Source organism: Quercus suber, unplaced genomic scaffold (genome assembly GCF_002906115.3).
Source record: "Quercus suber isolate HL8 unplaced genomic scaffold, Cork oak 2.0 scaffold_184, whole genome shotgun sequence".
NCBI classification, from domain to species: Eukaryota; Viridiplantae; Streptophyta; class Magnoliopsida; order Fagales; family Fagaceae; genus Quercus; species Quercus suber.
Window position 1 is genome coordinate 497,188 of NW_027069642.1, and position 22,218 is coordinate 519,405.

The following is a 22,218-nucleotide window of genomic DNA, read 5'->3' on the forward strand; positions in this document are numbered from 1 at the left end:
AATGTGGTACCATGTTGAATCACTTAAAGCGTTTCCCAGACGCGCCAACTGATGATGCCGAAAATATCAACAGTGAGTTGCACAATGCTCGTACCCTCGAAACGACACCTGCACAGGAGAAAAGACCGACCTAACAGAGAGCACCGGTGTGGTGCCGGCCAAATACCTCCGAATGTCAAGTTAGAAAGTATGCTCACAGCTCTAGAGTGCTAGAGAGGTTAATTATGCGTACCTTGGCTTGTGAGGGTATTGAGGCTTTTATAGTGGCTTGAGGTTGACATCCCTTCTTGGCGCGGAAGTCTTTCTTATAGGACTCTCTTGTAGAATCCAAAACGTGATGAATAGTCTCCTTCTTATGCGGAAGATTTTTACCAAGTATACAAGATTTCCAGAGTCTTACTAGCGCAGGACTCTATTTGGCTCTTATGAGGGTCAAAATATCCCTCATTAGGGGCTCAGCAGGCCCATGATAACTAGCCCACCATTTCTCACCCCGTCCATATCCGGCCCGTTAACATCAGGTCCGTCCACAGGGGCCGTGCAAATGATGGATCCGTTTATTCGGGCTCAAAAGATACTTTTCCCCTTTCACATCAATGCCAATAGGAGGTATAAAGTAAAAATATTAGGTCCGTTTAGTAGGGGGATTTTTGTTGTTGTTTTCAAACAAAACATATATGAAAATAATTTTAAAAAATTTAAAGTAAAACTAATTTTTAAAATTAATAATTTTTACATTATATGTGCTTAGCTCTCACTTTTAAAAACAATTTTCAAAATACTAAAAAAAAAAAAAAAATGATGTTTGGGAGACATTTCTATTTTTGATATATTTTTTAAAAGTTTACAAAAAGTAATGTGTAGAATTTGTAGATTACCCTTTTTTTTTATTAGTGATAAGGGGATATAGCTCATGTATTTTTATTATTATTTTGGATAATGATAAGTTTCAAATTTGGAGTATGAGATTTTTTTTTTTTTTTTTTGTGATAAAGATAAGCTCTTTAATTTAAGAGATAGAAGAGTTTGGACAAATCTATGAGATCAACTACTTTCATTTTATTTACAACTATGCCATTAAAAACATTTTTTGTATCTTGAAAACACCATCTCAGCTGTTTTCAAAATCTTAGCTTGAACAAGGAAATATGATACAATTTTCTAAAAATTGTATTTAGAGAACATCAACCAAACAATATATTCAAGTGTGGGACCCATATCTAATGGTTTGCACCCAAAAAAAAAAAAACTATATTTAAATCTCTTATCAAACAGGCCCTTAAATACTAAAAAAAAAAAAACTTTTATTATTTTAAATTGAATTTGATACATACTATATATATATATATATATATATTATTGTTTTCTTGAAAATTTCAACCTTGTGAATATTTGAATCTAAGAAATCTAAACTTTCCTTTTCTTTTGTGTCTTTTGAGGGAGGGGCGAGTTCCTAACAGGTCTTTTCACTAGTTGGAGTCTTGAGCCATGCCCTCCGAATTTATAAAAAATTAAAGAAAAAGTTTAACTACAAAATGCAAGGTCATGCAAACCACATTAGTGTAGCGTGCAAATATTCGTGTAGCTCATAATCAACTTCACTGTAGGATGAAACGACAAAACGCACGTACAAGTCGCACTGTAAATCTGAAGCTCATAAGATCAGCTAGGTCAGGATTTGGGAACCAAAGCACTAGAAGTCGAATTTCCGGTAAGCTAAGCAATTAGATTCTCAATCGAGAACTTAAGGAATCCACCTGCCTGTTCAATTCAGGATAACTCAAAGCTCAGACTCACAATCAAAATAAGTAGGTCAAGCCCTAAAGCCGAGTCCAACAACCTTCAAGTGAAGTAAGGGACACCATCTTTATAAATCTAAATTACGGAAACTAGAGTCCGTACAACAAATACAACTCTCGATCAAGCAAAGCGAAGATCCCACCTGAAGCGAGCGCCCAAAACAGACGAAGAAGTGGCAAAGGATTCAGCCTCCGAGTTCTGTATTCCGTTCACTCTTGACACCTTCCAATGAAGGTATTTGTCAGTAATCACATTCATCAATAACATCAGAGATCATAGGATTACTCTTGTAAAGAATGCCATTCAAACAAATCATTGACACTTTTAGTTGCTTATTGACGGAATTTGTCTCATGGGTTCCAATCTCTAAGTGGCATGCGCGACCCTCGCATTGGCATACACTAGTAGGGGAGTGGCGTGTGCTACTTTAGGCTGTCTATTACAGATGAGTTTGAGTCTGCAATTTTGTGTCAATCTCAATATGTGGTATTGACCACTTTGGTAGTGATTGGATTTTCTTCGTTATCAAGACCAAGGACCTCGAGTATAGATCGGGACAAAATTGGTGTACTACGTCATGTTAAAATTGTGTGAAGAGCTTCACAACTGAGATCTATACTAAAAGGCTAAAGGGGCGATTTCATGGGTTGGATTCATTCTATGGTTTGAATTAAATGTTATAAATATAAAAGTATATCCATTGTCACGTTTTTTTTTTTTTTTTTTTTATTTTTTAAATTACACAGTATTATACACATCGTCAAATCTAAAACATTAAATTTTAATTGTAAAATGGACTTCTTCATTTCAAGGAAATAAACCTTATTCATTTGTAATGAAAATGATCATGTTTCACGTATTTAGATGGACCTACTTGGCTTGTTGAGTGACACTTTCTCTTAAGATGAAAAATAATCCAAACAAGGCCTAAGAGCTTTTTCTTCCCCTTTTATTTTCCAAGTATGCCCTAAGAGCCTTTAAATGCTTAACATATTCCATAAAAGTGCTAGAAAACAAAATTTATTTTTTATTTTTTTCTTATTTGAAGCATGACAAAATAATTAACAATTCTTTTAAGAACACACATTTTACTTTGCACTTTGTCACAACTTGCACCATGTATTAGTTCGCGATTGGATTATACTATTTACACATAAGTTACCATTTGTATTCAATAGAAAATAATTTAGGGCCCATTAACAGGTGCCCTTCATTTATTAATTGACTATTTTATGAAAGTTTTAATACTTATTTTTATGAAAAATATAAAAGTTGTTAGAATTTTTTTTTCATTAAAAATTATTGAAAATATTTTATAAATCAATGCTCTTAGGTAGTTTGTAAAAATATTATAAAAATATTGTGATGATATATTGCTCATAATCTAATTACCATATAAATGTGCACATTTGGTGGAAGTGTGTGCGTTAGACTTTTCAAACAACTCGAAATCATTATTCATTAATAGGAGTTTTTTTTTTTTTTTGGTAATTATTTATTAGTATTTAATTAATATTATATGGTTGGTTCAAGTTATACCTGATGTAACTTTAAGTAATATTACACCACTCAATATTTTTTAATTGGATGCAAATTTTGATAAATCTACTATTAGATTGCATTATCTTCATATATTCTCTATACTTGCAAAATTTCAAGGTAATAAAAAATTAATAGCCATGTCATTAATCAATTTTTTAAATTCAAGTTTTTGTAGTTTAAAATAATGCATAAAAGATGAATTTATGGATCAAATGGTAAATAACATCCAATTGACATGAAAATTTGCATGATTGTTAAAAGCATATAGAACATGTAATTCAACGGTGAAATTTTCAAAATATGAATTTTATAACAAGTTATTGGATTGTGTAATATTACTTGGAGTTACACTAGGGGTCCGTTTGGATACAGCTTATTTTGCTGAAAACTGAAAGCTGAAAACTGAAAGCTGAAAATTGAAAGCTGAAAACTGAAAATACTGTAACAAAATAATTTTTAAATATGTGAATAGTATCGTGAGACCTATTTTAATGTTTTTTTTATGAATAAAGTACTTGTGGGTCCTGTGAATAGTACACGAGACCCACTGAACAGTGCTCTATGTTTCCTGAAACGCGTGCATAAAAAAAAAAAAAAAAAAAAGAGAAAACACCAACGTGAAATGCGCAGACGCAATCAGTTGAATTCAAACATATACTAAATATAACTTAAACCTTTTTTTTTTTTTGGAGAAACCACCCCCTGAGAGAAGGGGGGGAGCTATGCTTCCATTAAAATTTCAGAAAGATAGACTACAACAGAGGCTTCAGGAACATCTTTCAAAAAATTCCATTTATTATATTTGAAACTAGAAAGGTACCAACACAATCAGAAGAGTTGCAAACTAGCAAGGACAGATTACAACGCGTCTCTTTATCTTATCATCCAACAGTATGCGTGCATATTCATATCAGACGGTCATCATAATCTACAAAAACACTCTTTATTATTTTATCCAAAAAAAAAAACACGCTTTATTATAACATACTATAGTTACAGTACAGTGCATCAAAATCGTGACACAAAAAATGCAAAAGTTTTGTTAAAAAGCAAAGGGGTACTTTGGGTACTTTATCGTAAAGCCAAAATATTTCCACGTACCCTTGAGAAATAATCAACCACTCCAACTCCCCACCTTAACTCTAAAAAGCCCACCAATCTTATTTGTCCACGTGCCCCAAAAGCTTGAACCTAACAAGTTGTATACTCCCACGTGGTGAGTTTCATATCATCGTATTAGAATTCCTAGTATACTATTCCCTTGTCTCGTACGGCACCCAACTGAGCTCTCTCTCTCTCTCTCTCTCTTTAAGACTATAACACTTGAAACTAGTTTCACACAGATTCAGCAAATTCCAGACTTTTCAGGTTTTTCCCAATCGATCGCGTCCAAATACTTTTTTTTTTTTTTTTTTTTTTAACTATTTGATTTTTTTTTTTTTTGGGTTTTGTACTTACAGTACTGGTTTTCTCTCTCTTTCTCTCAAAGTTTGGTCTCACACTTTTTGTTTTTTTTTTTTTTTTTTTTTTTTTTTTTCTCTCTCTAGAAATTTGAGAGAGGAGTTGGGTTATAATGGATCTGGATATGGGGGATTGCGCCTCTGAAGCTCTCCAGACTTTGATCTCCAAGAAATCCAAACAAAACGAGGTATTTTTTTTTTTTTATTGAAGTAATTTATATTTAATTGGTTCTTTAGAAGAAAAAAAATTCTGGGTTTTGATGAATTCGATGGGATTTGATTGTTTTGTGTTGTTGGGATTTGGAATTGGATTGGTGGGTTTTGTTAGTTTTCTTTGTTGGGTTGGTAAAGATTGTTAATTTTGTTTTGGGGGGGGGGGGGTACTTTGTTGATTTTGGTCTGGGTATGATCTGTAATTGTTTTGTGAGTTTTTTGTTGTTAATTTGCTTTGGTGATTCCAATAATTGACATGCATTTGTTGTTAAAAGGTTTATTTTGGTTTCTGAGGAAGTTGAGGAAAAGTTAGTAAAAAAGTCATTGTGTTTGGTTGCTAAGAAAGTTAAGGGGAAGTTAGGAAAACTAACCTTTGTTGTTTGGTTTGTAAGAAAAGGGAGGTATGAATTGATACCCCGGATCATTGTACAATTTGTTACCTTGGGTTTTCAACCCCTTCCAACCCTTTTCTGTCCCTCGACTTTCTCTTCCTCCAAACACTGTTTTGTTTCTTCTTACAGGAAAAATAAATAAAAAGTGCTTTGGGTTTGTATCATGGAGCCATATCGAAGAATGAGTTTAGAGCAAGGATACTCATTAAGCATGCTTAATTTCAAATGTATACTTGAGCATATAGACAACAAAATGTCATTTTAGGCTTTGTGTTGCTTGTGATCTTAAAGTTTAGTTTATATGGATATATAAACAGCATTATTTGCAATGGTTTAAATGTAAGGTAAAGTAAGGCATCCAATAATAACTCTAGAGTGAGTCTCAGTTGTTTCTTGTATCAAAGTATGGATTAAGGCATGCTCCAATATGAACTGTAAAGTGCAAAATGTGCNTTTAGAGGGGAAAAAAAATAATCTAATTTGTACTTAGAGTTACTTACAGTACTGGTTTTCTCTCTCTTTCTCTCAAAGTTTGGTCTCACACTTTTTGTTTTTTTTTTTTTTTTTTTTTTTTTTTCTCTCTCTAGAAATTTGAGAGAGGAGTTGGGTTATAATGGATCTGGATATGGGGGATTGCGCCTCTGAAGCTCTCCAGACTTTGATCTCCAAGAAATCCAAACAAAACGAGGTATTTTTTTTTTTTTGATTGAAGTAATTTATATTAATTGGTTCTTTAGAAGAAAAAAAATTCTGGGTTTGATGAATTCGATGGGATTTGATTGTTTTGTGTTGTTGGGATTTGGAATTGGATTGGTGGGTTTTGTTAGTTTTCTTTGTTGGGTTGGTAAAGATTGTTAATTTTGTTTTGGGGGGGGGGGGTACTTTGTTGATTTTGGTCTGGGTATGATCTGTAATTGTTTTGTGAGTTTTTTGTTGTTAATTTGCTTTGGTGATTCCAATAATTGACATGCATTTGTTGTTAAAAGGTTTTATTTTGGTTTCTGAGGAAGTTGAGGAAAAGTTAGTAAAAAAGTCATTGTGTTTGGTTGCTAAGAAAGTTAAGGGGAAGTTAGGAAAACTAACCTTTGTTGTTTGGTTTGTAAGAAAAGGGAGGTATGAATTGATACCCCGGATCATTGTACAATTTGTTACCTTGGGTTTTCAACCCTTCCAACCCTTTTCTGTCCCTCGACTTTCTCTTCCTCCAAACATGTTTTGTTTCTTCTTACAGGAAAAATAAATAAAAAGTGCTTTGGGTTTGTATCATGGAGCCATATCGAAGAATGAGTTTAGAGCAAGGATACTCATTAAGCATGCTTAATTTCAAATGTATACTTGAGCATATAGACAACAAAATGTCATTTAGGCTTTGTGTTGCTTGTGATCTTAAAGTTTAGTTTATATGGATATATAAACAGCATTATTTGCAATGGTTTAAATGTAAAGTAAAGTAAGGCATCCAATAATAACTCTAGAGTGAGTCTCAGTTGTTTCTTGTATCAAGTATGGATTAAGCATGCTATATGAACTGTAAAGTGCAAAATGTGCCAGCTAAGTGCTGATTATTCTTGTAGTGGCCTACACTATAGTTCAATATCACATTATCACTCCTGTTCCAGTGTGAATGTTCATGCCTGAGTATATATGGTGCTTTGAAGTTTGACCAGCTGTTTTGCACAGTGAGGCTGATTTATTTACCTTTTGGATTTAAAGAAATTAAAGTGTGTTAATCAACCCACTCTTCGGTGTTTTTCCCATGTGGGATGAGTTCTAAGCATACAAATTTCTTAGCTACTCCAAAACCATATTCTCTTTTGCTGAAACTGTTTTTTTTTTTGGGATAATAAGGTCATGATGAGGAGGTTGATCAACGAAAACAGTTTTTTTTTTTTTTGGCCTTTTCCTTTTCAATTATCATTTTATTTATTTATCTCTCTCTCTCTCTCTCTCTCTCTCTCAAAAACATGATGTGCACATCATCACACATGAATGCATACATGCTCATATTTTGCAGAATACATTTTTGTCAATGGTATTTTTCCATTTCCTGAGTTAATAATTAAAGTGGATGGCCAGATTCTTTCTGTAATTTCTGTGGACATGCTTAGTTTCCCTGCCTGCTTGATGTAGAAGTTATCCTTTAAATTTTCCTTCATGCTCAAGAAGCAATCTTGTTGTTTAGGTTGCCATGGGCAGCAAGGGGAAAGCAAAAATATGCTATGATGAGACACAGCAAGACAAAGTCAAGGTATATAGGATTAACTTTATGCTTTGCTAATAGATTTACACTTGGTTAATATTACTTGTCCCACTTGCTTTGTATTTCTCTTCCTTCTCTAGGATGCTTTGGCTGTCAATCTTGGAAATTCTACTGTGCTAGGATCGCTGGATGGTGTTGGTCCCCTTAAGAATTCTACACCAGGATCAACCAATTCAAACAATCTTAATAGTTCCAATTCAGATTTATCATATCATGATGATGAGGAGGATGGAAATGGTGCTGTTGATGAAGATACTGGTTTCTACGATGAGGATGATTATGTTTCTGATTACGACGACAATGATAATTTCTTGTATGATGATAGTTATGTAAATATGCAAACCCAATTTGATAATGTTGATTTGCCTCCTGGGGTAGAAGCAACACTTCCTTGGTTGAAGGACCCGAAATCAAGTGCAGACCCACCAGCTTCAACCAGTACTTTAACTATTTCAGATCTTCCTGAAAGCAAAAAGCAGGCAGAAGCTACATGCAGTTCAACAGTCCCTGCTGAGCCAAGTTCAAAGGAGAAAGTGCAAGAAAATGAGGATGCAGTTATGAGAAAACTTCAACCTTTTAAGCAATTTGATGTCGTGGATGATTATTCAGATCATCACTATAGCCGCATGGGCTTTTCAGATGGGAAGGTGACCTAAGCTAAATACAGATTTGTTCTATGTTATTTACTTAAAAAAGGATGAAATTTTTCATTTTGACTGTTTCCTCTTTATAGTGTGTGTGTGCCTCTCTAAAACACAAACACACGCACATGTTGTATGTAAGTCATTATTTGTGTGTTTCTCGTATGAATTGGTTTGTGTCTCTTTGTTTATAGCCACCCAAGAATTGGGCAAAGAGAATTCAGGATGAGTGGAAAATGTTAGAGAAGAATTTACCAGGTGAGTTCTGTCCTTTTTGTATTGTAAATTGTGCTATACTTGCTATTATGGTATTTACACATCAGAAAGAATGATCTTTTGGACCATTTTTACTGGTCTAGGTCTCTTGTATCATTTGGACTACAGTATCTGTAAAGCATTTAAAATGGCTGTTTTAAGGTAGAATTAGTATCACACTTCACACACACTAACTGTAGTTTTAAGTGTATGATACTAGAATATGGATGGTTTTCTACTTTCTGCAAGTTGTTGCACCCTTAACTGCCTTTCTTTTAGCTCCCTCCTCTTTCCCCCCCAAAAAATTTGCTTTATATTAATTCAAAAAATCATCTTCTCTGGTGATCACATGTTATTAGTTTGTTGAAATGACTCATCTTTCCCTGCCTCTCACCAATTCTTCTTCTGCAGAGACAATATTTGTTAGAGTCTATGAAGCAAGGATGGAACTATTGAGGGCTGTTATAATTGGACCTGCAGGCACTCCTTACCATGATGGTCTTTTTGTCTTTGATTGCCTCTTTCCCACTAGCTATCCCAACTCACCACCGGTATGTATTTGGTCATAATGTCTGTACTTTCATAACCATAATATCTTGTATTGTAGATAATAGAATTGGGAGTTTCTTCTTTCAGATGGTGTACTACTATTCAGGTGGCCTTCGACTGAATCCAAATTTGTATGATTGTGGGAAAGTCTGCCTCAGTCTTTTGGGGACCTGGACTGGTAAACAGAGTGAGAATTGGATCCCAGAGAAATCAACCATGCTACAAGTGTTGGTATCTATACAAGCTCTGATTCTGAATGATAAGCCTTTCTTTAATGAGCCTGGTTATGAATCAACATACACTGGAGCAGAAGGGGAAAGAAGATCAAATGATTACAATGAGAATGTCTTTATTCTATCCTTGAAGACAATGATGTACACACTACGGAGGCCACCAAAGGTACGATTATAATAACCATCTTAGTTAGCAAATTAAATGGTATAATCCAAGAGGGGATTTTTTTTAATGTTAATCCAATATATATATATATATATATATTGATTGGTAAGGTTACCCACCTATAAAGAGTTGCACCAAGTGTAACTCGAGCATATATCCCTATATGTGTATATATTTTAAAGTTCTTTTACCTCTTTCTTTTCTGGATATATTTCCAAGGCGTCATCTATGCATTTATCAGCTTGATAATTCCATTAATTATAATATATTATTGCACATTTAGAAATACGTACACATACATTTATACTTCAGCAGGAACTGATGGGCTGAAAAGTTTCTATATCTGGCTCCGTAATGTATTTGAGTTTATTTGCAGCATTTTGAGGACTTCGTTGCTGCTCATTTCCGCGATTGTGCACGTAATATTTTGGCTGCGTGTAAAGCATATACTGAGGGTGTTCCTGTAGGTTCAGCTGCTGTAGGTTCTGTTATGGAAGATGTAGTCCAGGATAAGGCAGGGAAGCGCAAATCCGTTGATTTCAAGTCAACATTAAGTAAGATGATGAATATGCTGATAACAAATTTCGCCAAGAATGGTTCGACAGATATTGAGCAGTTTCAACTTCCGGCATAAAATCACACACAGAAGCTGACAGCGTGAGAAAGGCTGTATGATCTCAACATGAACAGGCAGGGTGAAATCAATGTTGGGAATGTCGTGTTGGAGGTGCCTTTTTTATCGCAATTTTGATGGAATTGGAGCACCAGTATATAGTAGTATCTTTTGGATTCCAGCTAGTTGTAAATGCCTAAATATAATAGGATGACTGAAATACTTTTTCATTGGATTAAGTTGATTGTTGCGCCTCTTTAAGTGATTGATGTTACATTCAGTCATGAGGGTGATTGATGTTGCATTCATTCATGTTCATATGCTCGTGTGAATGATGATCCTAAATTCACGGGATGTTTGGAGCTTTTAGCTTTCCAGATATGCCCGATTTGTGCTTGACATGAACCCTTTTTAACTTTTGCTGGGGGGTTCAGACACTCCAGCAATAAAATCTTAATCCAACCCATAAGATTGGTCCCTCTAAGTCACTTTATTTCGTGGGGGACACACACCCCACACCATATGTAGTAGAAGAAAAACGTTATAGGTGTGACGGACCTTCCCTACAAGTCTACACCAGACTCACAAACTGATGTGTCAGTCTATATGAAGATTGTCACGTTATTAGCTAGCCACCTAAAAGGCTAAAAGTCAGGTTGCATGACGCAGGCCAAGTTATCAACAGAGAGAATAAAGTTTAATGCCTTAAAATAAAGGAAAGGAAAGGAAATTTTCATTCCCAAATAGGCAATATATTTCCTTCACTTTCCGTCAATTTCTTAGTAACCAAACACATTAGTACTATCAAATCAATAAAATGCAAGACACAAGAATCCGGATGGTCTTATGGTGTGGGGTTTCAATGATTGTGGCTTTAGGTGGTGGCGTCGATATTGTTGGGCATGAATCACAAATGTACTATAAAGTATGCATGAGATGTTTGCATTTAAAAAAAGAAGAGAGTCAACAGACAAGATATTTTGTATTTGTTTTCCTATTTAACAATCAATGTTTTCTGTCTCTCCAACCAACTTGAAATCATCCTCAATCCCATCGTTTGCAAGCATTGGCTTCCCTCGCATGTCAGACCTTCAAGATCATTTTGTATGGTCACTGAAGAATTCCTCGAATTGGTTTGGTTTTTGGTTCCCAAATCGCACAAATGTGGATTTGGTTTCATCTTGAAATCCCCGGATTTCTTTGCTATAGAGTGTTTATGCGTTTGCTGTCTACATTTTTTATGAAATGGAATAAGGTGCATGAAGATAGTTCTCCGATGATGGTAGAAAGTGAAGGAGATGAGGAGGAAGATTTAAAGGTTTTTTTTTTTTTTTTGTTATTTAAAAATAAATATAAAAATGACCAAGTCATTCTATATGGCAAATTGATAATTCAATGAAAAATGCTAAATACTCACACATTGATGTGATAATAAATATGATTGATGCCATTTCAACAACATAATAATAAATTTCTAAATTACTTAGCAAAAGAAAAAAATTCACTTAGTGTGATTGATAAAAATGAGCTCATAAGTCGGTCATTCCTTTGCTCAAGTTAGGACAATGACCTAATTCTACCGATTTTCTTGGGATCAATGCTTAGGGTAAAAGCACTTTCTTATAGTACACACTACACAATATAAACAAACTCTTTTCTATTAACTTAAAAGTTAGGTTAATAACTGCTCTACAAAAAAATGTGTTCTTTGTACTGCGTGGAGGTCATATAGATCAAAACTCATACCAATAAAAACAAAAGCCCTACCCGTAGAGGAATTTAAGAAATTCTTGTGAGACTGATTCAAGTTTAAGGATCTGTAAGGTTAGGAGTGTTCTTCCTTAACAAAATCCTAGGGGAACTAAGCTATTCTCCCGCTCTAACCCAACCTAGGCCAAGCTTCAAAACAAGTTACTAAATCCTTAAGAGTTCATTTAGTTGGGAGAATGGAAAAGTGGGAGGATAGAAAATAGAGAGAGGATGAAAAGTGGAGGATAGAAAAGATTTTAATTTCCCTCATTTGTGTTTGGTTGAGAGAGTGGAAAAGTGGGAGGATAGAAAACTTTTTTTTTTTTTGGTTGAAAATAAAGTTTGTATAAATTTACCATCATGTCCCTTTAAATAAAATAAAAAGTAACACATTATACTCTTAAAAAAAAATTGTATAGATGGACACTTCATCAAAGTATAAAAATAAAAAAAAAAAAATAAAAAAAAGAAAAAAAAAAAAAAAAGCCAACACTTCCAAACAAAAGCAAAGAAAAAAAAAAGCCATCACGTTTGTAACAAAGAAGAAAAAATCAAAGGAAAAAGGGAAAAAAAAAAGAAAAAAAAAAAGAAAAAGAAAAGAGGAAGCCAACATGTTAATAATAATAATAAATAAATAAATAAAAAAGAAAAAAGCAGCCAACGCGTTGGAAACTTGTAGGTAAATTCCAAGGGTATTTTTGGAACCCCAGTTGTCTTTCTATTTTAGGGAGAAAATTTTTGGTGGGCTCGAAGAGAAAACACTTGGGCCTCACCATTTATTTTCCTTTCTCCTCACCCAACTAAATACACTCTAAAAAAGTTTTTCTTCCTATTTTCTCTCCAAAGTTTTCCATCCACCATATTTCACCTCTAAATAAACACACCCTAAGTCTCAGATAACTAGGAATTAAACATTCCCTTATAGGCAAAGGTATGATAGAGTTAGGAGCTCATCAACTTAACAAAACCAATAGGTGACTAAGTTGCTCCCATGCTCATCCTTAGTCCCCCCAGGGGGAACTTGGGGGTAACTATTAAATTTTAGAGTATGGAATGTGGTAACCATGTAGTTGACGATCATAATAGTTGAAGCGCATATCGATGCCAAATAGGAGGTATAAGAGTAAACAATATTAGGTCCTGTTTAGTAGGGGGATTTTTGTTGTTGTTTTCAAACAAAACAATATGAAAATAATTTTTAAAAATTAAAGTAAAACTAATTTTTAAAATAATAATTTTTACATTATATGTGCTTGGCTCTCACTTTTAAAAACAATTTTCAAAATACTAAAAACAAAAAAAAAAAAAAAATGATGTTTGGGAGACCATTTCTATTTTTGATATATTTTTTAAAAGTTTACAAAAAGTAATGTGTAGAATTTGTAGATTACCTTTTTTTTTAGTGATAAGGGGATATAGCTCATGTATTTTATATTATTATTTTGGATAATGACAAGTTTCAAATTTGGAGTACGAGATTTTTTTTTTTTTTTTTTTTTGTGATAAAGATAAGCTCTTTAATTTAAGGGATAGAAGAGTTTGGACAAATCTAGAGATCAACTATTTTCATTTTATTTACAACTATGCCATTAAAAACATTTTTTGTATCTTGAAAACACCATCTCAGCTGTTTCAAAATCTTAGCTTGAACAAGGAAAATATGATACAATTTTCTGAAAATTGTATTTAGAGAACATCAACCAAACAATATATTCAAGTGTGGGACCCATATCTAATGGTTTGCACCAAAAAAAAAAAAAAAATATTTAAATCATCTTACCAAACAGACCCTTAAATACTAAAACAAAAAAAAAAAAACTTTTATTATTTTAAATTGAATTTGATACATACTATATATATATATATTAATAATTATTGTTTTCTTGAAAATTTCAACCTTGTGAATATTTGAATCTAAGAAATCTAAACTTTACTTTTCTTTTGTGTCTTTTGAGGGAGGGGGTGTTCCTAACAGGTCTTCTCACTAGTTGGAGTCTTGGGCCATGCCCTTCGAATTTATAAAAAAATTAAAGACAAAGTTTAGCTACAAAATCGGTTGTAGTGCAAGATTACAATTTTACTCAATATCTTTTTATTGAAGGTTAATTTTAACAAATCCACCATTGGATTACATCTTCTTTTTATATACTTCATGCTTGCAAAATTTTTAGAAAATTAAAAATTAATAGCCATGTCATCCACTACAAAGATTAGGCTCTTTTGTAGTTGTACTTTAATTTTATAATGTATTATAAATTTAGTTTAAAATACTAGTATTACTATTTTCGTATGTGTTGTAACAAGTATTATTGTTTACTAAAAAAAATAGTCATGTCATCAATAAATGATTTTAATTACAAGTTTTTGTAATTTAAAATTATGTATAAAATATAAATTTATAGATCATATAGTAAATTTGACATGTGTATTAAGAGCGTAATGAATATACAATTTAAGAGTTAGATTTTCAAAATATGTAGTAATGTTTATATTTTTTTAACTAAATTTTGTCCAAAAATTAATTCTTTTGTAGAAATATAATTATATTTTTTTTATAAAATTTTAAAAAATATTATTTTTTTATTATATAAAATTGATAATTACAACAGGAAGAAGAATTTAAACTTCGAACATTTGTGTCGTAAACATTACATAATGGAAGTTGAGTTATGAGAGTGTTTGAATCGTATTTTAGTATGTCTGTTGGCATCTTGAAGTCATGCGATATGAGAATACCATTTTTATGTTTTGTAGGGTACTAGTGTCGTGTTGCCAAATGATCTGACCAAAATATCTCCATCAAACGATTTGACAAGTTTGTGACTGTCTACGACATGTGAACATTAATAAAGCTGTCGGTAACCTTCACAAAATTGTTTGGTTAACTTCTTTTGAAGTGGGAATGTTTGCAGCCAACTGGCCTACTTCGGAAAACTATAGTATACTATTGATACTGTTATATGTATTTTGTTACTCATTTCATGGCAGTTTCCTGGAATATTTGGAATAATAGAAATGGTATTCGACACGGTGAGATGCCTAAAACTGTGGCCTCTCTAATCCTCGAAGCAACCAAGTTTGTAATTGAATACCAATCTCTCCAAGACTACCCCACCTCATCAGTAAACTCACTCCCTACTAGATGGACTCCACCTACAACAGGTGTGTATAAAGCTAATGTTGACGGAATTGTTTTCCAAGACCAATCTACTGCCGGTGTGGGTGTGCTTATTCGGGATGATAAAGGGCAGGTAGTTGGTGCCTTGAGCCAGAAGATGTACACTCCTTTGGGACCCCTTGACGCTGAGGCAAAAGCTATGGAAGCTGCTGTTATTTTTGCAAGGGACCTTGGAATTCAAGATGTTATTTTTGAAGGGGACTCTCTACAAGTCTGCAATGCTATGAATGGTTGCTCGTTAGCTCCTCCTGCTGTTGCTAATGTTTTAGAGGGCATCTTTCTTCAGCTTCACTCTTTTCGTTCTTCTCTTTTTTCTCACATTAAAAGGGATGGTAATAATCCCGCCCATTTGTTAGCTCAACATGCTAAGTTTGTTCATGATTTTGAGGCATGGGTTGAGGAAGCCCCCAGGTTTTTAGAACCTGCTGTTGCCTCTGATGTTGTAGTTTGTATTTGACTCTTATTGTTGTGGTTTGTACCTGACTACTATTATTAATATAAAGTAGTATTTTCCTATCAAAAAAAGCAAAAATTTGTTTGATGTAATGTTTTAACATCCTTTTCTAAACATGTTTTGCAGACTTACAATCAATTCGTATTAAAAACTTTTGGTTCAAAAGATCACTTTGAATTTTGAATGCATAGTACTATAGATAAAATTTCTTTTTTAATAGTACTATAATTAATTTGGGTGAGTCAAATTCCTGAATGAAACAGACAATCTGTTCAGGGAAGTGGGACTAGCACGCTGGAGGAGGATGCCGCCATATCCAATTTAGAGGCTCGTTTAAAATTTTGAAGGAATTTTGGAAGGAATTCCTAGACAAGGGAGAGACTTGACATATTTTTTGTGGCTTGGACAACACAGCAGTGTGATGTGGGGTCCAAGGAGGAGGATTAGCATGAAGTCTATCAAAAAGAGGCTTGCATTGTTGCCTAAGGTTTTGATAGATGTCTGCTATGTAATTAAGGGATCCTAGAAATCTTTGAAGCTGTGTTTTTTCTAGGATTTCGTCAGGAAATTTGTCTGCAAATTGGATGGCTCTACTATGGGTTTGATGACACCATGGTGGATATCAAACCTAAGAATCGAACTTTAGTTTGGAAAAGTTTAATTTTTGGAGCTGAAACAACAAGACCATGAGCTTGATTGTATGGAAAAATGCTCTTAGGTGCTTTTATGTTGGTCCAGGGATTCTGAGAAGATGAGTACATCATCAATGTAAACAATGATATGGCTGGAGAAATGGATTGAATATTTCATTCATGATATTTTGGAATTCAGAAGGTGCATTTTTGAGACCAAAGGGCATTACATTCCATTCGTAATGGCCAAAGGGTGTGGTAAAGGCTGTTTTATAACGGTCAGACTCTTTGATTTGTATCTGCCAAAAACCACTCTTCATGTCAAACTTACTGAATACCACTGCTTTACTAAGCCTGTTAACAAGTCTTTCTTGTTTGGATTGGGTACCGTATCCATTCTAAGACTTTGTTAAGGGGCTTGTAGTTGATGACTAATCTAGGGACACCTCTCTCAATCTCAGCATTTTCTGGACATAGAAGGCTGAACAGGACCAAGGAGACCTAGATTTTCTGATGATTCCCTTTCTGAGGAGATCTTCAATCTCTGCTCTACAGGTATCCATGAGTTCTTGGTTCATTTGGATAGGTCGAGCTTTGGTTGGGATATCCTTTTCATGGAAGTCTTTGACATAGGGAGAGCAACTCGTGTCTCTTCCTGTGCCAAAAGGCTGTTGTAGATCAGAACAGACTTCCTGTCTAAGTCTTTCTTCAAACCTTCTGATTTCTTTTTGGTGGATGTACAAGCTAATTGTTCCTCAATTTTCTTGTATTTCAAATCATCCTAGAGGTAGTTGAGATGGTGAGTTTTGGCTTGTATAAGGTTACGGGTTTTAGACACAGCTACTTCTGGAGAGTACTAATGTCTCTAGGTTCAAGGCTTCTAAGAAACTTAAACTTAACTGGTTGGCCAAAAGGATGGGTAGTGATTCCTTCACTATCCGTGGTGAAAGGATACAACAGACACATAAAGGGATTTCCTAATATCACTCTGTCTGTCATGTCTTCACTAGGACAAATGTGGTCTTGAAACATGTGTTGTCCTGACACACATGGGCTTTTGGTATTTTGAATTCAATCTGCATTTTACCTCCACTTGCAAAGTTAACCTTTCTCTGGTTTCCTGAAGTATTTTGAGGGAATGATTCCTTCCTAAATGCAGTTGAGATCAGCACCTGAATCCATCAAGGCTATAACCTCAAATTCAAAATCTTTGCTTATGACAATCCTTTCTTTGGAGTGCACTTTTGGAAATTAATCCGACTGATGGTTACCAAGAACTTGTCATTAGGTGGGACAGGGTCTGATTTGGAACCATTTCTGCAGTTGGGTTAACAGTTTCGTCAACTTCGTCATCAAAAAGGTTCTGGTATGAGTTCCTTCCTCATTGCTATGATGAGAAGTGACTTCCAGATTTTTCAATCTTTGTCAAGGAAATTGTGAACAACTCTGAGAATGGTTAGTTCTTGCTTAAGGGTTCTAACCTCAGACTTAGTTTCCTTGATTTCTTTTGAAGGTCGTTGACAGTAACTTCCTTCTTGGATTTGGTAACCTTTTGTAGATTTGTTCCAAATCAACTTTGGGTCTTGAAGCTTAGTTTCAGGTTTACTGGTTTCCAACTAAGGTTCTCTTGAATTCTGTAAGCTTGTGAGCTTTGGTGACTGGGTCTTCGATCTGTTCTATGAGATCTAAGAGGAGCTCTTCTTGCTTAGAAAGAACATTGATAGTTTTGTTCCTCCAACAATTATCCATGCATGGTATGGGTTCATCTGGGCCACTAGAGGTGCTAGAAGAAACTCTAGAGGGTTCAGAGGATGACTGGTAGATCTGATGAATTTCACTGCTAGAAATCTCACTATCTGAGTGGTTGAGTTCTAGGAGCTTAAAGATTCATCTTTTCCTGCTTGGTCACTAACGAGGGTATTGATAAGGGTTTTGGCCTTAGCTTTACACTCTTTTCTAAAATGACCTTTCTTTCCACAGTTAAAGCATTTTCCTGATGCTTTGGGTATGAACTTTCCTGTGGATTTATTTTCCTTTCTTATAGAAATCATCGTTGCTGTACTTCTGCTTTCTATAATACTTGGACTTGGTTTCTTCCGGTGAAAATGTTCAGAGGATTCCTTGCCTCTGTATTTGGATTTTCTTTTGGGAAGAATGGAAGGTAAGCCATACTGTGTACAAAAGTTTCCTACTTCGTACTTGGCTTTGCTTTGTTGGCTTTGCTTTGGATTTTGAGATCTCTGCACATCTTCATCCCTTCACTTCGAATAGTGCTAGAGATGTCTCCATAAGTTAGGTTATCATAATCTATGACACCTAAGGGGTTGCACAAGGTTTCTTTAACCTTTTCTCCAAAAAGGGTGGGTAAACCATTGATGAACTTCTCTTTCCAAAATGGAGAGTTACAATCACTTCTGTGCATGACTCTGGTAGTAAACACATCTTCGTACCACCTAAAGTCTCCAAGTTTTTACATCTAAGGTTACTCAACTGGTCATAAATCCTAGATGTAATGTTACTGGGTTTTCCTACGAAGTGTTTCATGATCATATAGACCAGGGTATTGACACCGTCAGGGATACCTATTTCTTTCTGTGTCAAAGATGGGGAGTCCTTCCTCATCTTTTTGGATAGCATGTCTAATGTCTTCCCTAGACTCTTCTGTAAGGAAATTGTTCCACATTGGAGGAGTTTATCTGTAAATCCTAAGGAAATAAGCCCTATGACCTTAGTATGGTGTGTCCTTCACTGATGTAGTTGTTGGCTACCATGGTCATATGCTGGAGTTTGTTCAGGATTTCTTGTTCAGACAAACCATCTATGTTCCATTCATAGAGTTTACCTGAAGTGACTGAGAATTGGTTACTAAGATTCTTTCCTCGAATTGGAGGTCAGGGGTGTGGGTCTGGGATACAATTTCTGGTTAGGCTAGTAGGGTTACCTTTGGGTGGGTAAGCCTTTTAACTTCTAGGTTTCTAAACTGGCTTTCTAGGTGTTCTATCTCCTTTTCATTATCTGAGGAGGTTCTGCTAGAACTACTAGAGCTGTGTGAATGTCTAAAACAACTAATCTATTGGTTTGAAGACGGGGATCAACACTAGTTGAAGTACTAACAGGTGGAGGGGTGACTGGTTCCTTCTTTACTAGTTCTTCAAGCTTTTGGTTGACTATTTCTAAGGCTGTTTTGTCCTTAGATCTAAGGCTGGGTTGCTTAGTTGTAGGAGCTTGACTAAAGGCTTCTCTAAGGTTTTGACAGGTTTGCTAAGGTTTCTGGCTAGGGAATAACCTTGCTGTCGACCTGTCTTCTATCCTATCAAACTGTTTTCCTATAACACCTAAACACTGGTTGGTGTAGTGTTTTGCTCTATGACCTTCTTTACTACCGTTTCTTCTTGAGTGGTAGGGGTTTTGAAGGGAGAGGCAACTAGATCTGTTCCACGGTGGTTGAAGACAATGGCTTCCTGAGGTGGATGGTGTGATCTAACAACTTCTAGGGGTTTGGTGTTACAACTAGCATCCTTGCTAGGGGGTTTGTCCATTGGTTTTGGTGAGAATACAAGACTTCTTGTGCCACTCAAAATGATTCTCAAAGTATTCAAAGAAAGGGACATTACTGGATATCTCTTTCATGAATGTTGTCCAATTTTTAGGACTTCTTTCTTTTGTTCAGGGTATGGTTGGCTCTATAGGCTCTCTTTTGAGTCTGTTTTCTTCTGACTCAAACTCTCTTGCCTAGGCATCCATATCAGGAGTGAATTCTTTCCTGATAACCATAAGCTGGTAATCAATTCCAGGTTCCTGCTGGAAATGATCTTGGGTTCTTGTTGGTAGGGATTTACCATATCACTACCGGTTGGTGATGGGGTTTTTTGACTCTTCTTTTCTTCCTCATCAACCACTGAGTCTTGTCGGGCTGTGTAGCAGGGTGTGTTAACCTGAGATTTGGTCTGGACACCTTGGAGCTCTAGATCTAAGTCTCTTCTAGACTTAGGAAGGGTGTTAGAGGTCTAGATGTACTACACTGGGATGCAGGTCTATCTCTAAGAGCGATAGGGAACTGTGGGAGGCTTTGGTGTAGATCTGCTGGTGATCTAAACCTAAGTTCATCATATCCTGAAGGGGAGTATGAAGGTGAACTACTGGTGTCTGAATCTAGATCGGTCGAAACTTAATCTAACCGAGCCATTGGCTAGCTGTTGGACAAAGTCTAGATCAGGGTTCCGTGCAGGGTGTTGGATTTGATGAGTGAAATTCTCATTTTCAATCATCCAATCTGTAGGGAAAGTAACCTGTGACCATTTCAGGGTTTTGGGTACCTGAATGTTAGATCTGGTGTCTGTGGTCTGGATCAGGGTAGTTTCTCCTTTTACTCTTTTGTCAAGTGCTTGGACATTGAAGTTCGTTCTCATGCACTTGTAATATACTCTATATATCAAGGCCAATTGTCTGACTCCGGGTAACACTAGGGTACCATGGGTCTTGATATTGAGGGTAAGGGTTTTCATAACATGTGGGTCTTCAAGAGCCACTGAGAAATTGGGAAAGCAGTCAAAATGGACAGGGCCTTACTAGGACTGGTTTCAATGGTTCCTAAGAGGCTGTCATTAAATCTTATTGACGAGTATCTCTAAGGGCCATAAGGATGGAAGCATTCAATCTTCTCTGATTAAGGTTTAACTCGACCTGGACTAAACCTATGGGATAAAATTATATCCATCATTCTTGTGTCTTACCAGGTTGCTTCAGGTAACAAGTAGCACGTCTCGTACTCCTTGTTGATACTGTAAACCTGTTCTATGTTCGGACATGGTAACTGTTTTGAAAGCATTCTTAAGGGTCCAAGAAGATTTGTAGATCTTGTTGGTGGGAACCTTGGGAATGTTCCAATCTCCTAGTTTTAGGTCTAGATCTGACAACTCATAATTCTCTGAATTGATTACACCATCTGACTGGGGAATCTCTAGGAGGGATGTACTGGGTGACCTAATGCTGGTAGAAGAGTTACTTCTAACAATCTTCTCATACTCATGATTAAACACTAGTTAAACAATCACAACCTAATTACCTTTACCTCAAACTTCTGGATCTATCCTTAGATCTGAAACAGGGTGTACACAAACAATCGCCTAATCACGGTGCAACTCCAACTTCCTACTACCACGATCCTTACTCTGAGATAACTCCCTTTCGCTCACGCCCTACCCTTCGGGACTTATTGTTTGATACTGGACACACACTCAGCCTGGGATTTACTGGACTTACTGGGTTGACAACGGCACAGATCACGGTCTTACAAGTCTCAATAGTACACATCTGCAACAAATTGGATGGATAAAAACAGAAGCAAGAAGAAGCAGATAACTGGGAAACAATTGATCAACCTGAACAAGTAATCAATGAATAAAAGCAGATAGATAGGAGGCTCAGCCTTCCAACAAAAAGGGTAACAGTAACAATAGATCTGGAGGAGATGATGAATAGTAACTGAAGAGTTATCAGGATGTAGATGTAAAATAATGTAAAACAGTTAGGAGATAACATATATATAATTCAAAATAATGATAATAAATGGACAAAATAATGGATAACTATGGCGGTAGAACCTGCCAACTTGATTAATTCAAAATAAACTGTAAGATTCTCCATCTTATTATTCTTATTCACCATATATAGCAAATGTATTGACCTAGCTAGCTAAGCTAATTTGTAGCTAGCAGGTTAGCTCAAACTTCTCAAACCACTTGAGGAATCCTAGAGCAGCATCTCTTGCCTTCAATGGTGGAGGCGTTTCTGGAGTGAGTGACTCAAACTCAGCCTTCCCTTCAGCGAGACACATCTCATTCTCTTTTCCTTCCACAGGAATGAATGAGAAGGTGACCCTATATGGATCGTACATCCTCCTCAAGTCACCTCCGATCGCACGGTATTTTACGGACTGCCCCATCTCCACCTTCTCTATCTTCTCAGTTGATTCTTTCACGTAGTTGCTGATGGCTGCGTCCACCACTTTTGCATCAGAATTTACATCCATTTTTATATAACTGCGTAAGTGCACAAAATTACACATGTTTTTTTTTTTTT

At 35.4% G+C, this 22,218-nt stretch overlaps 1 protein-coding gene and 1 long non-coding RNA gene across 2 annotated transcripts; both read left to right on the top strand.

Moving 5' to 3' along the window:
- The first annotated feature begins 4,200 nt into the window (after nucleotides 1–4,200).
- On the top strand, nucleotides 4,201–5,566 carry LOC136069702 (uncharacterized). Its single transcript, XR_010630940.1, has 2 exons — nucleotides 4,201–4,710; nucleotides 4,890–5,566. It is a non-coding gene; the product is annotated as an uncharacterized LOC136069702 (long non-coding RNA).
- A 309-nt stretch (nucleotides 5,567–5,875) lies between these two features.
- On the top strand, nucleotides 5,876–10,442 carry LOC111996029 (putative ubiquitin-conjugating enzyme E2 38). The gene is made up of 7 exons (XM_065778485.1): nucleotides 5,876–6,095; nucleotides 7,590–7,655; nucleotides 7,748–8,314; nucleotides 8,503–8,566; nucleotides 8,975–9,114; nucleotides 9,200–9,511; nucleotides 9,888–10,442. The coding sequence occupies exons 1-7, from the start codon at nucleotides 6,021–6,023 to the stop codon at nucleotides 10,143–10,145; spliced, it is 1,482 nt and encodes a 493-aa protein (XP_065634557.1). The 5' UTR covers nucleotides 5,876–6,020; the 3' UTR covers nucleotides 10,146–10,442.
- Nucleotides 10,443–22,218: the final 11,776 nt, after the last annotated feature.

What these genes read in the sequence shown, in the direction of transcription:
- LOC111996029 (XM_065778485.1), top strand. Translation starts at nt 6,021, where the DNA reads ATGGATCTGGATATGGGGGATTGCGCCTCTGAAGCTCTCCAGACTTTG. An exon ending in AGAAATCCAAACAAAACGAG is followed by an intron (nt 6,096 to 7,589) that starts GTATTTTTTTTT and finishes CTTGTTGTTTAG; the next exon opens with GTTGCCATGGGCAGCAAGGG. An exon ending in CACTACGGAGGCCACCAAAG is followed by an intron (nt 9,512 to 9,887) that starts GTACGATTATAA and finishes GTTTATTTGCAG; the next exon opens with CATTTTGAGGACTTCGTTGC.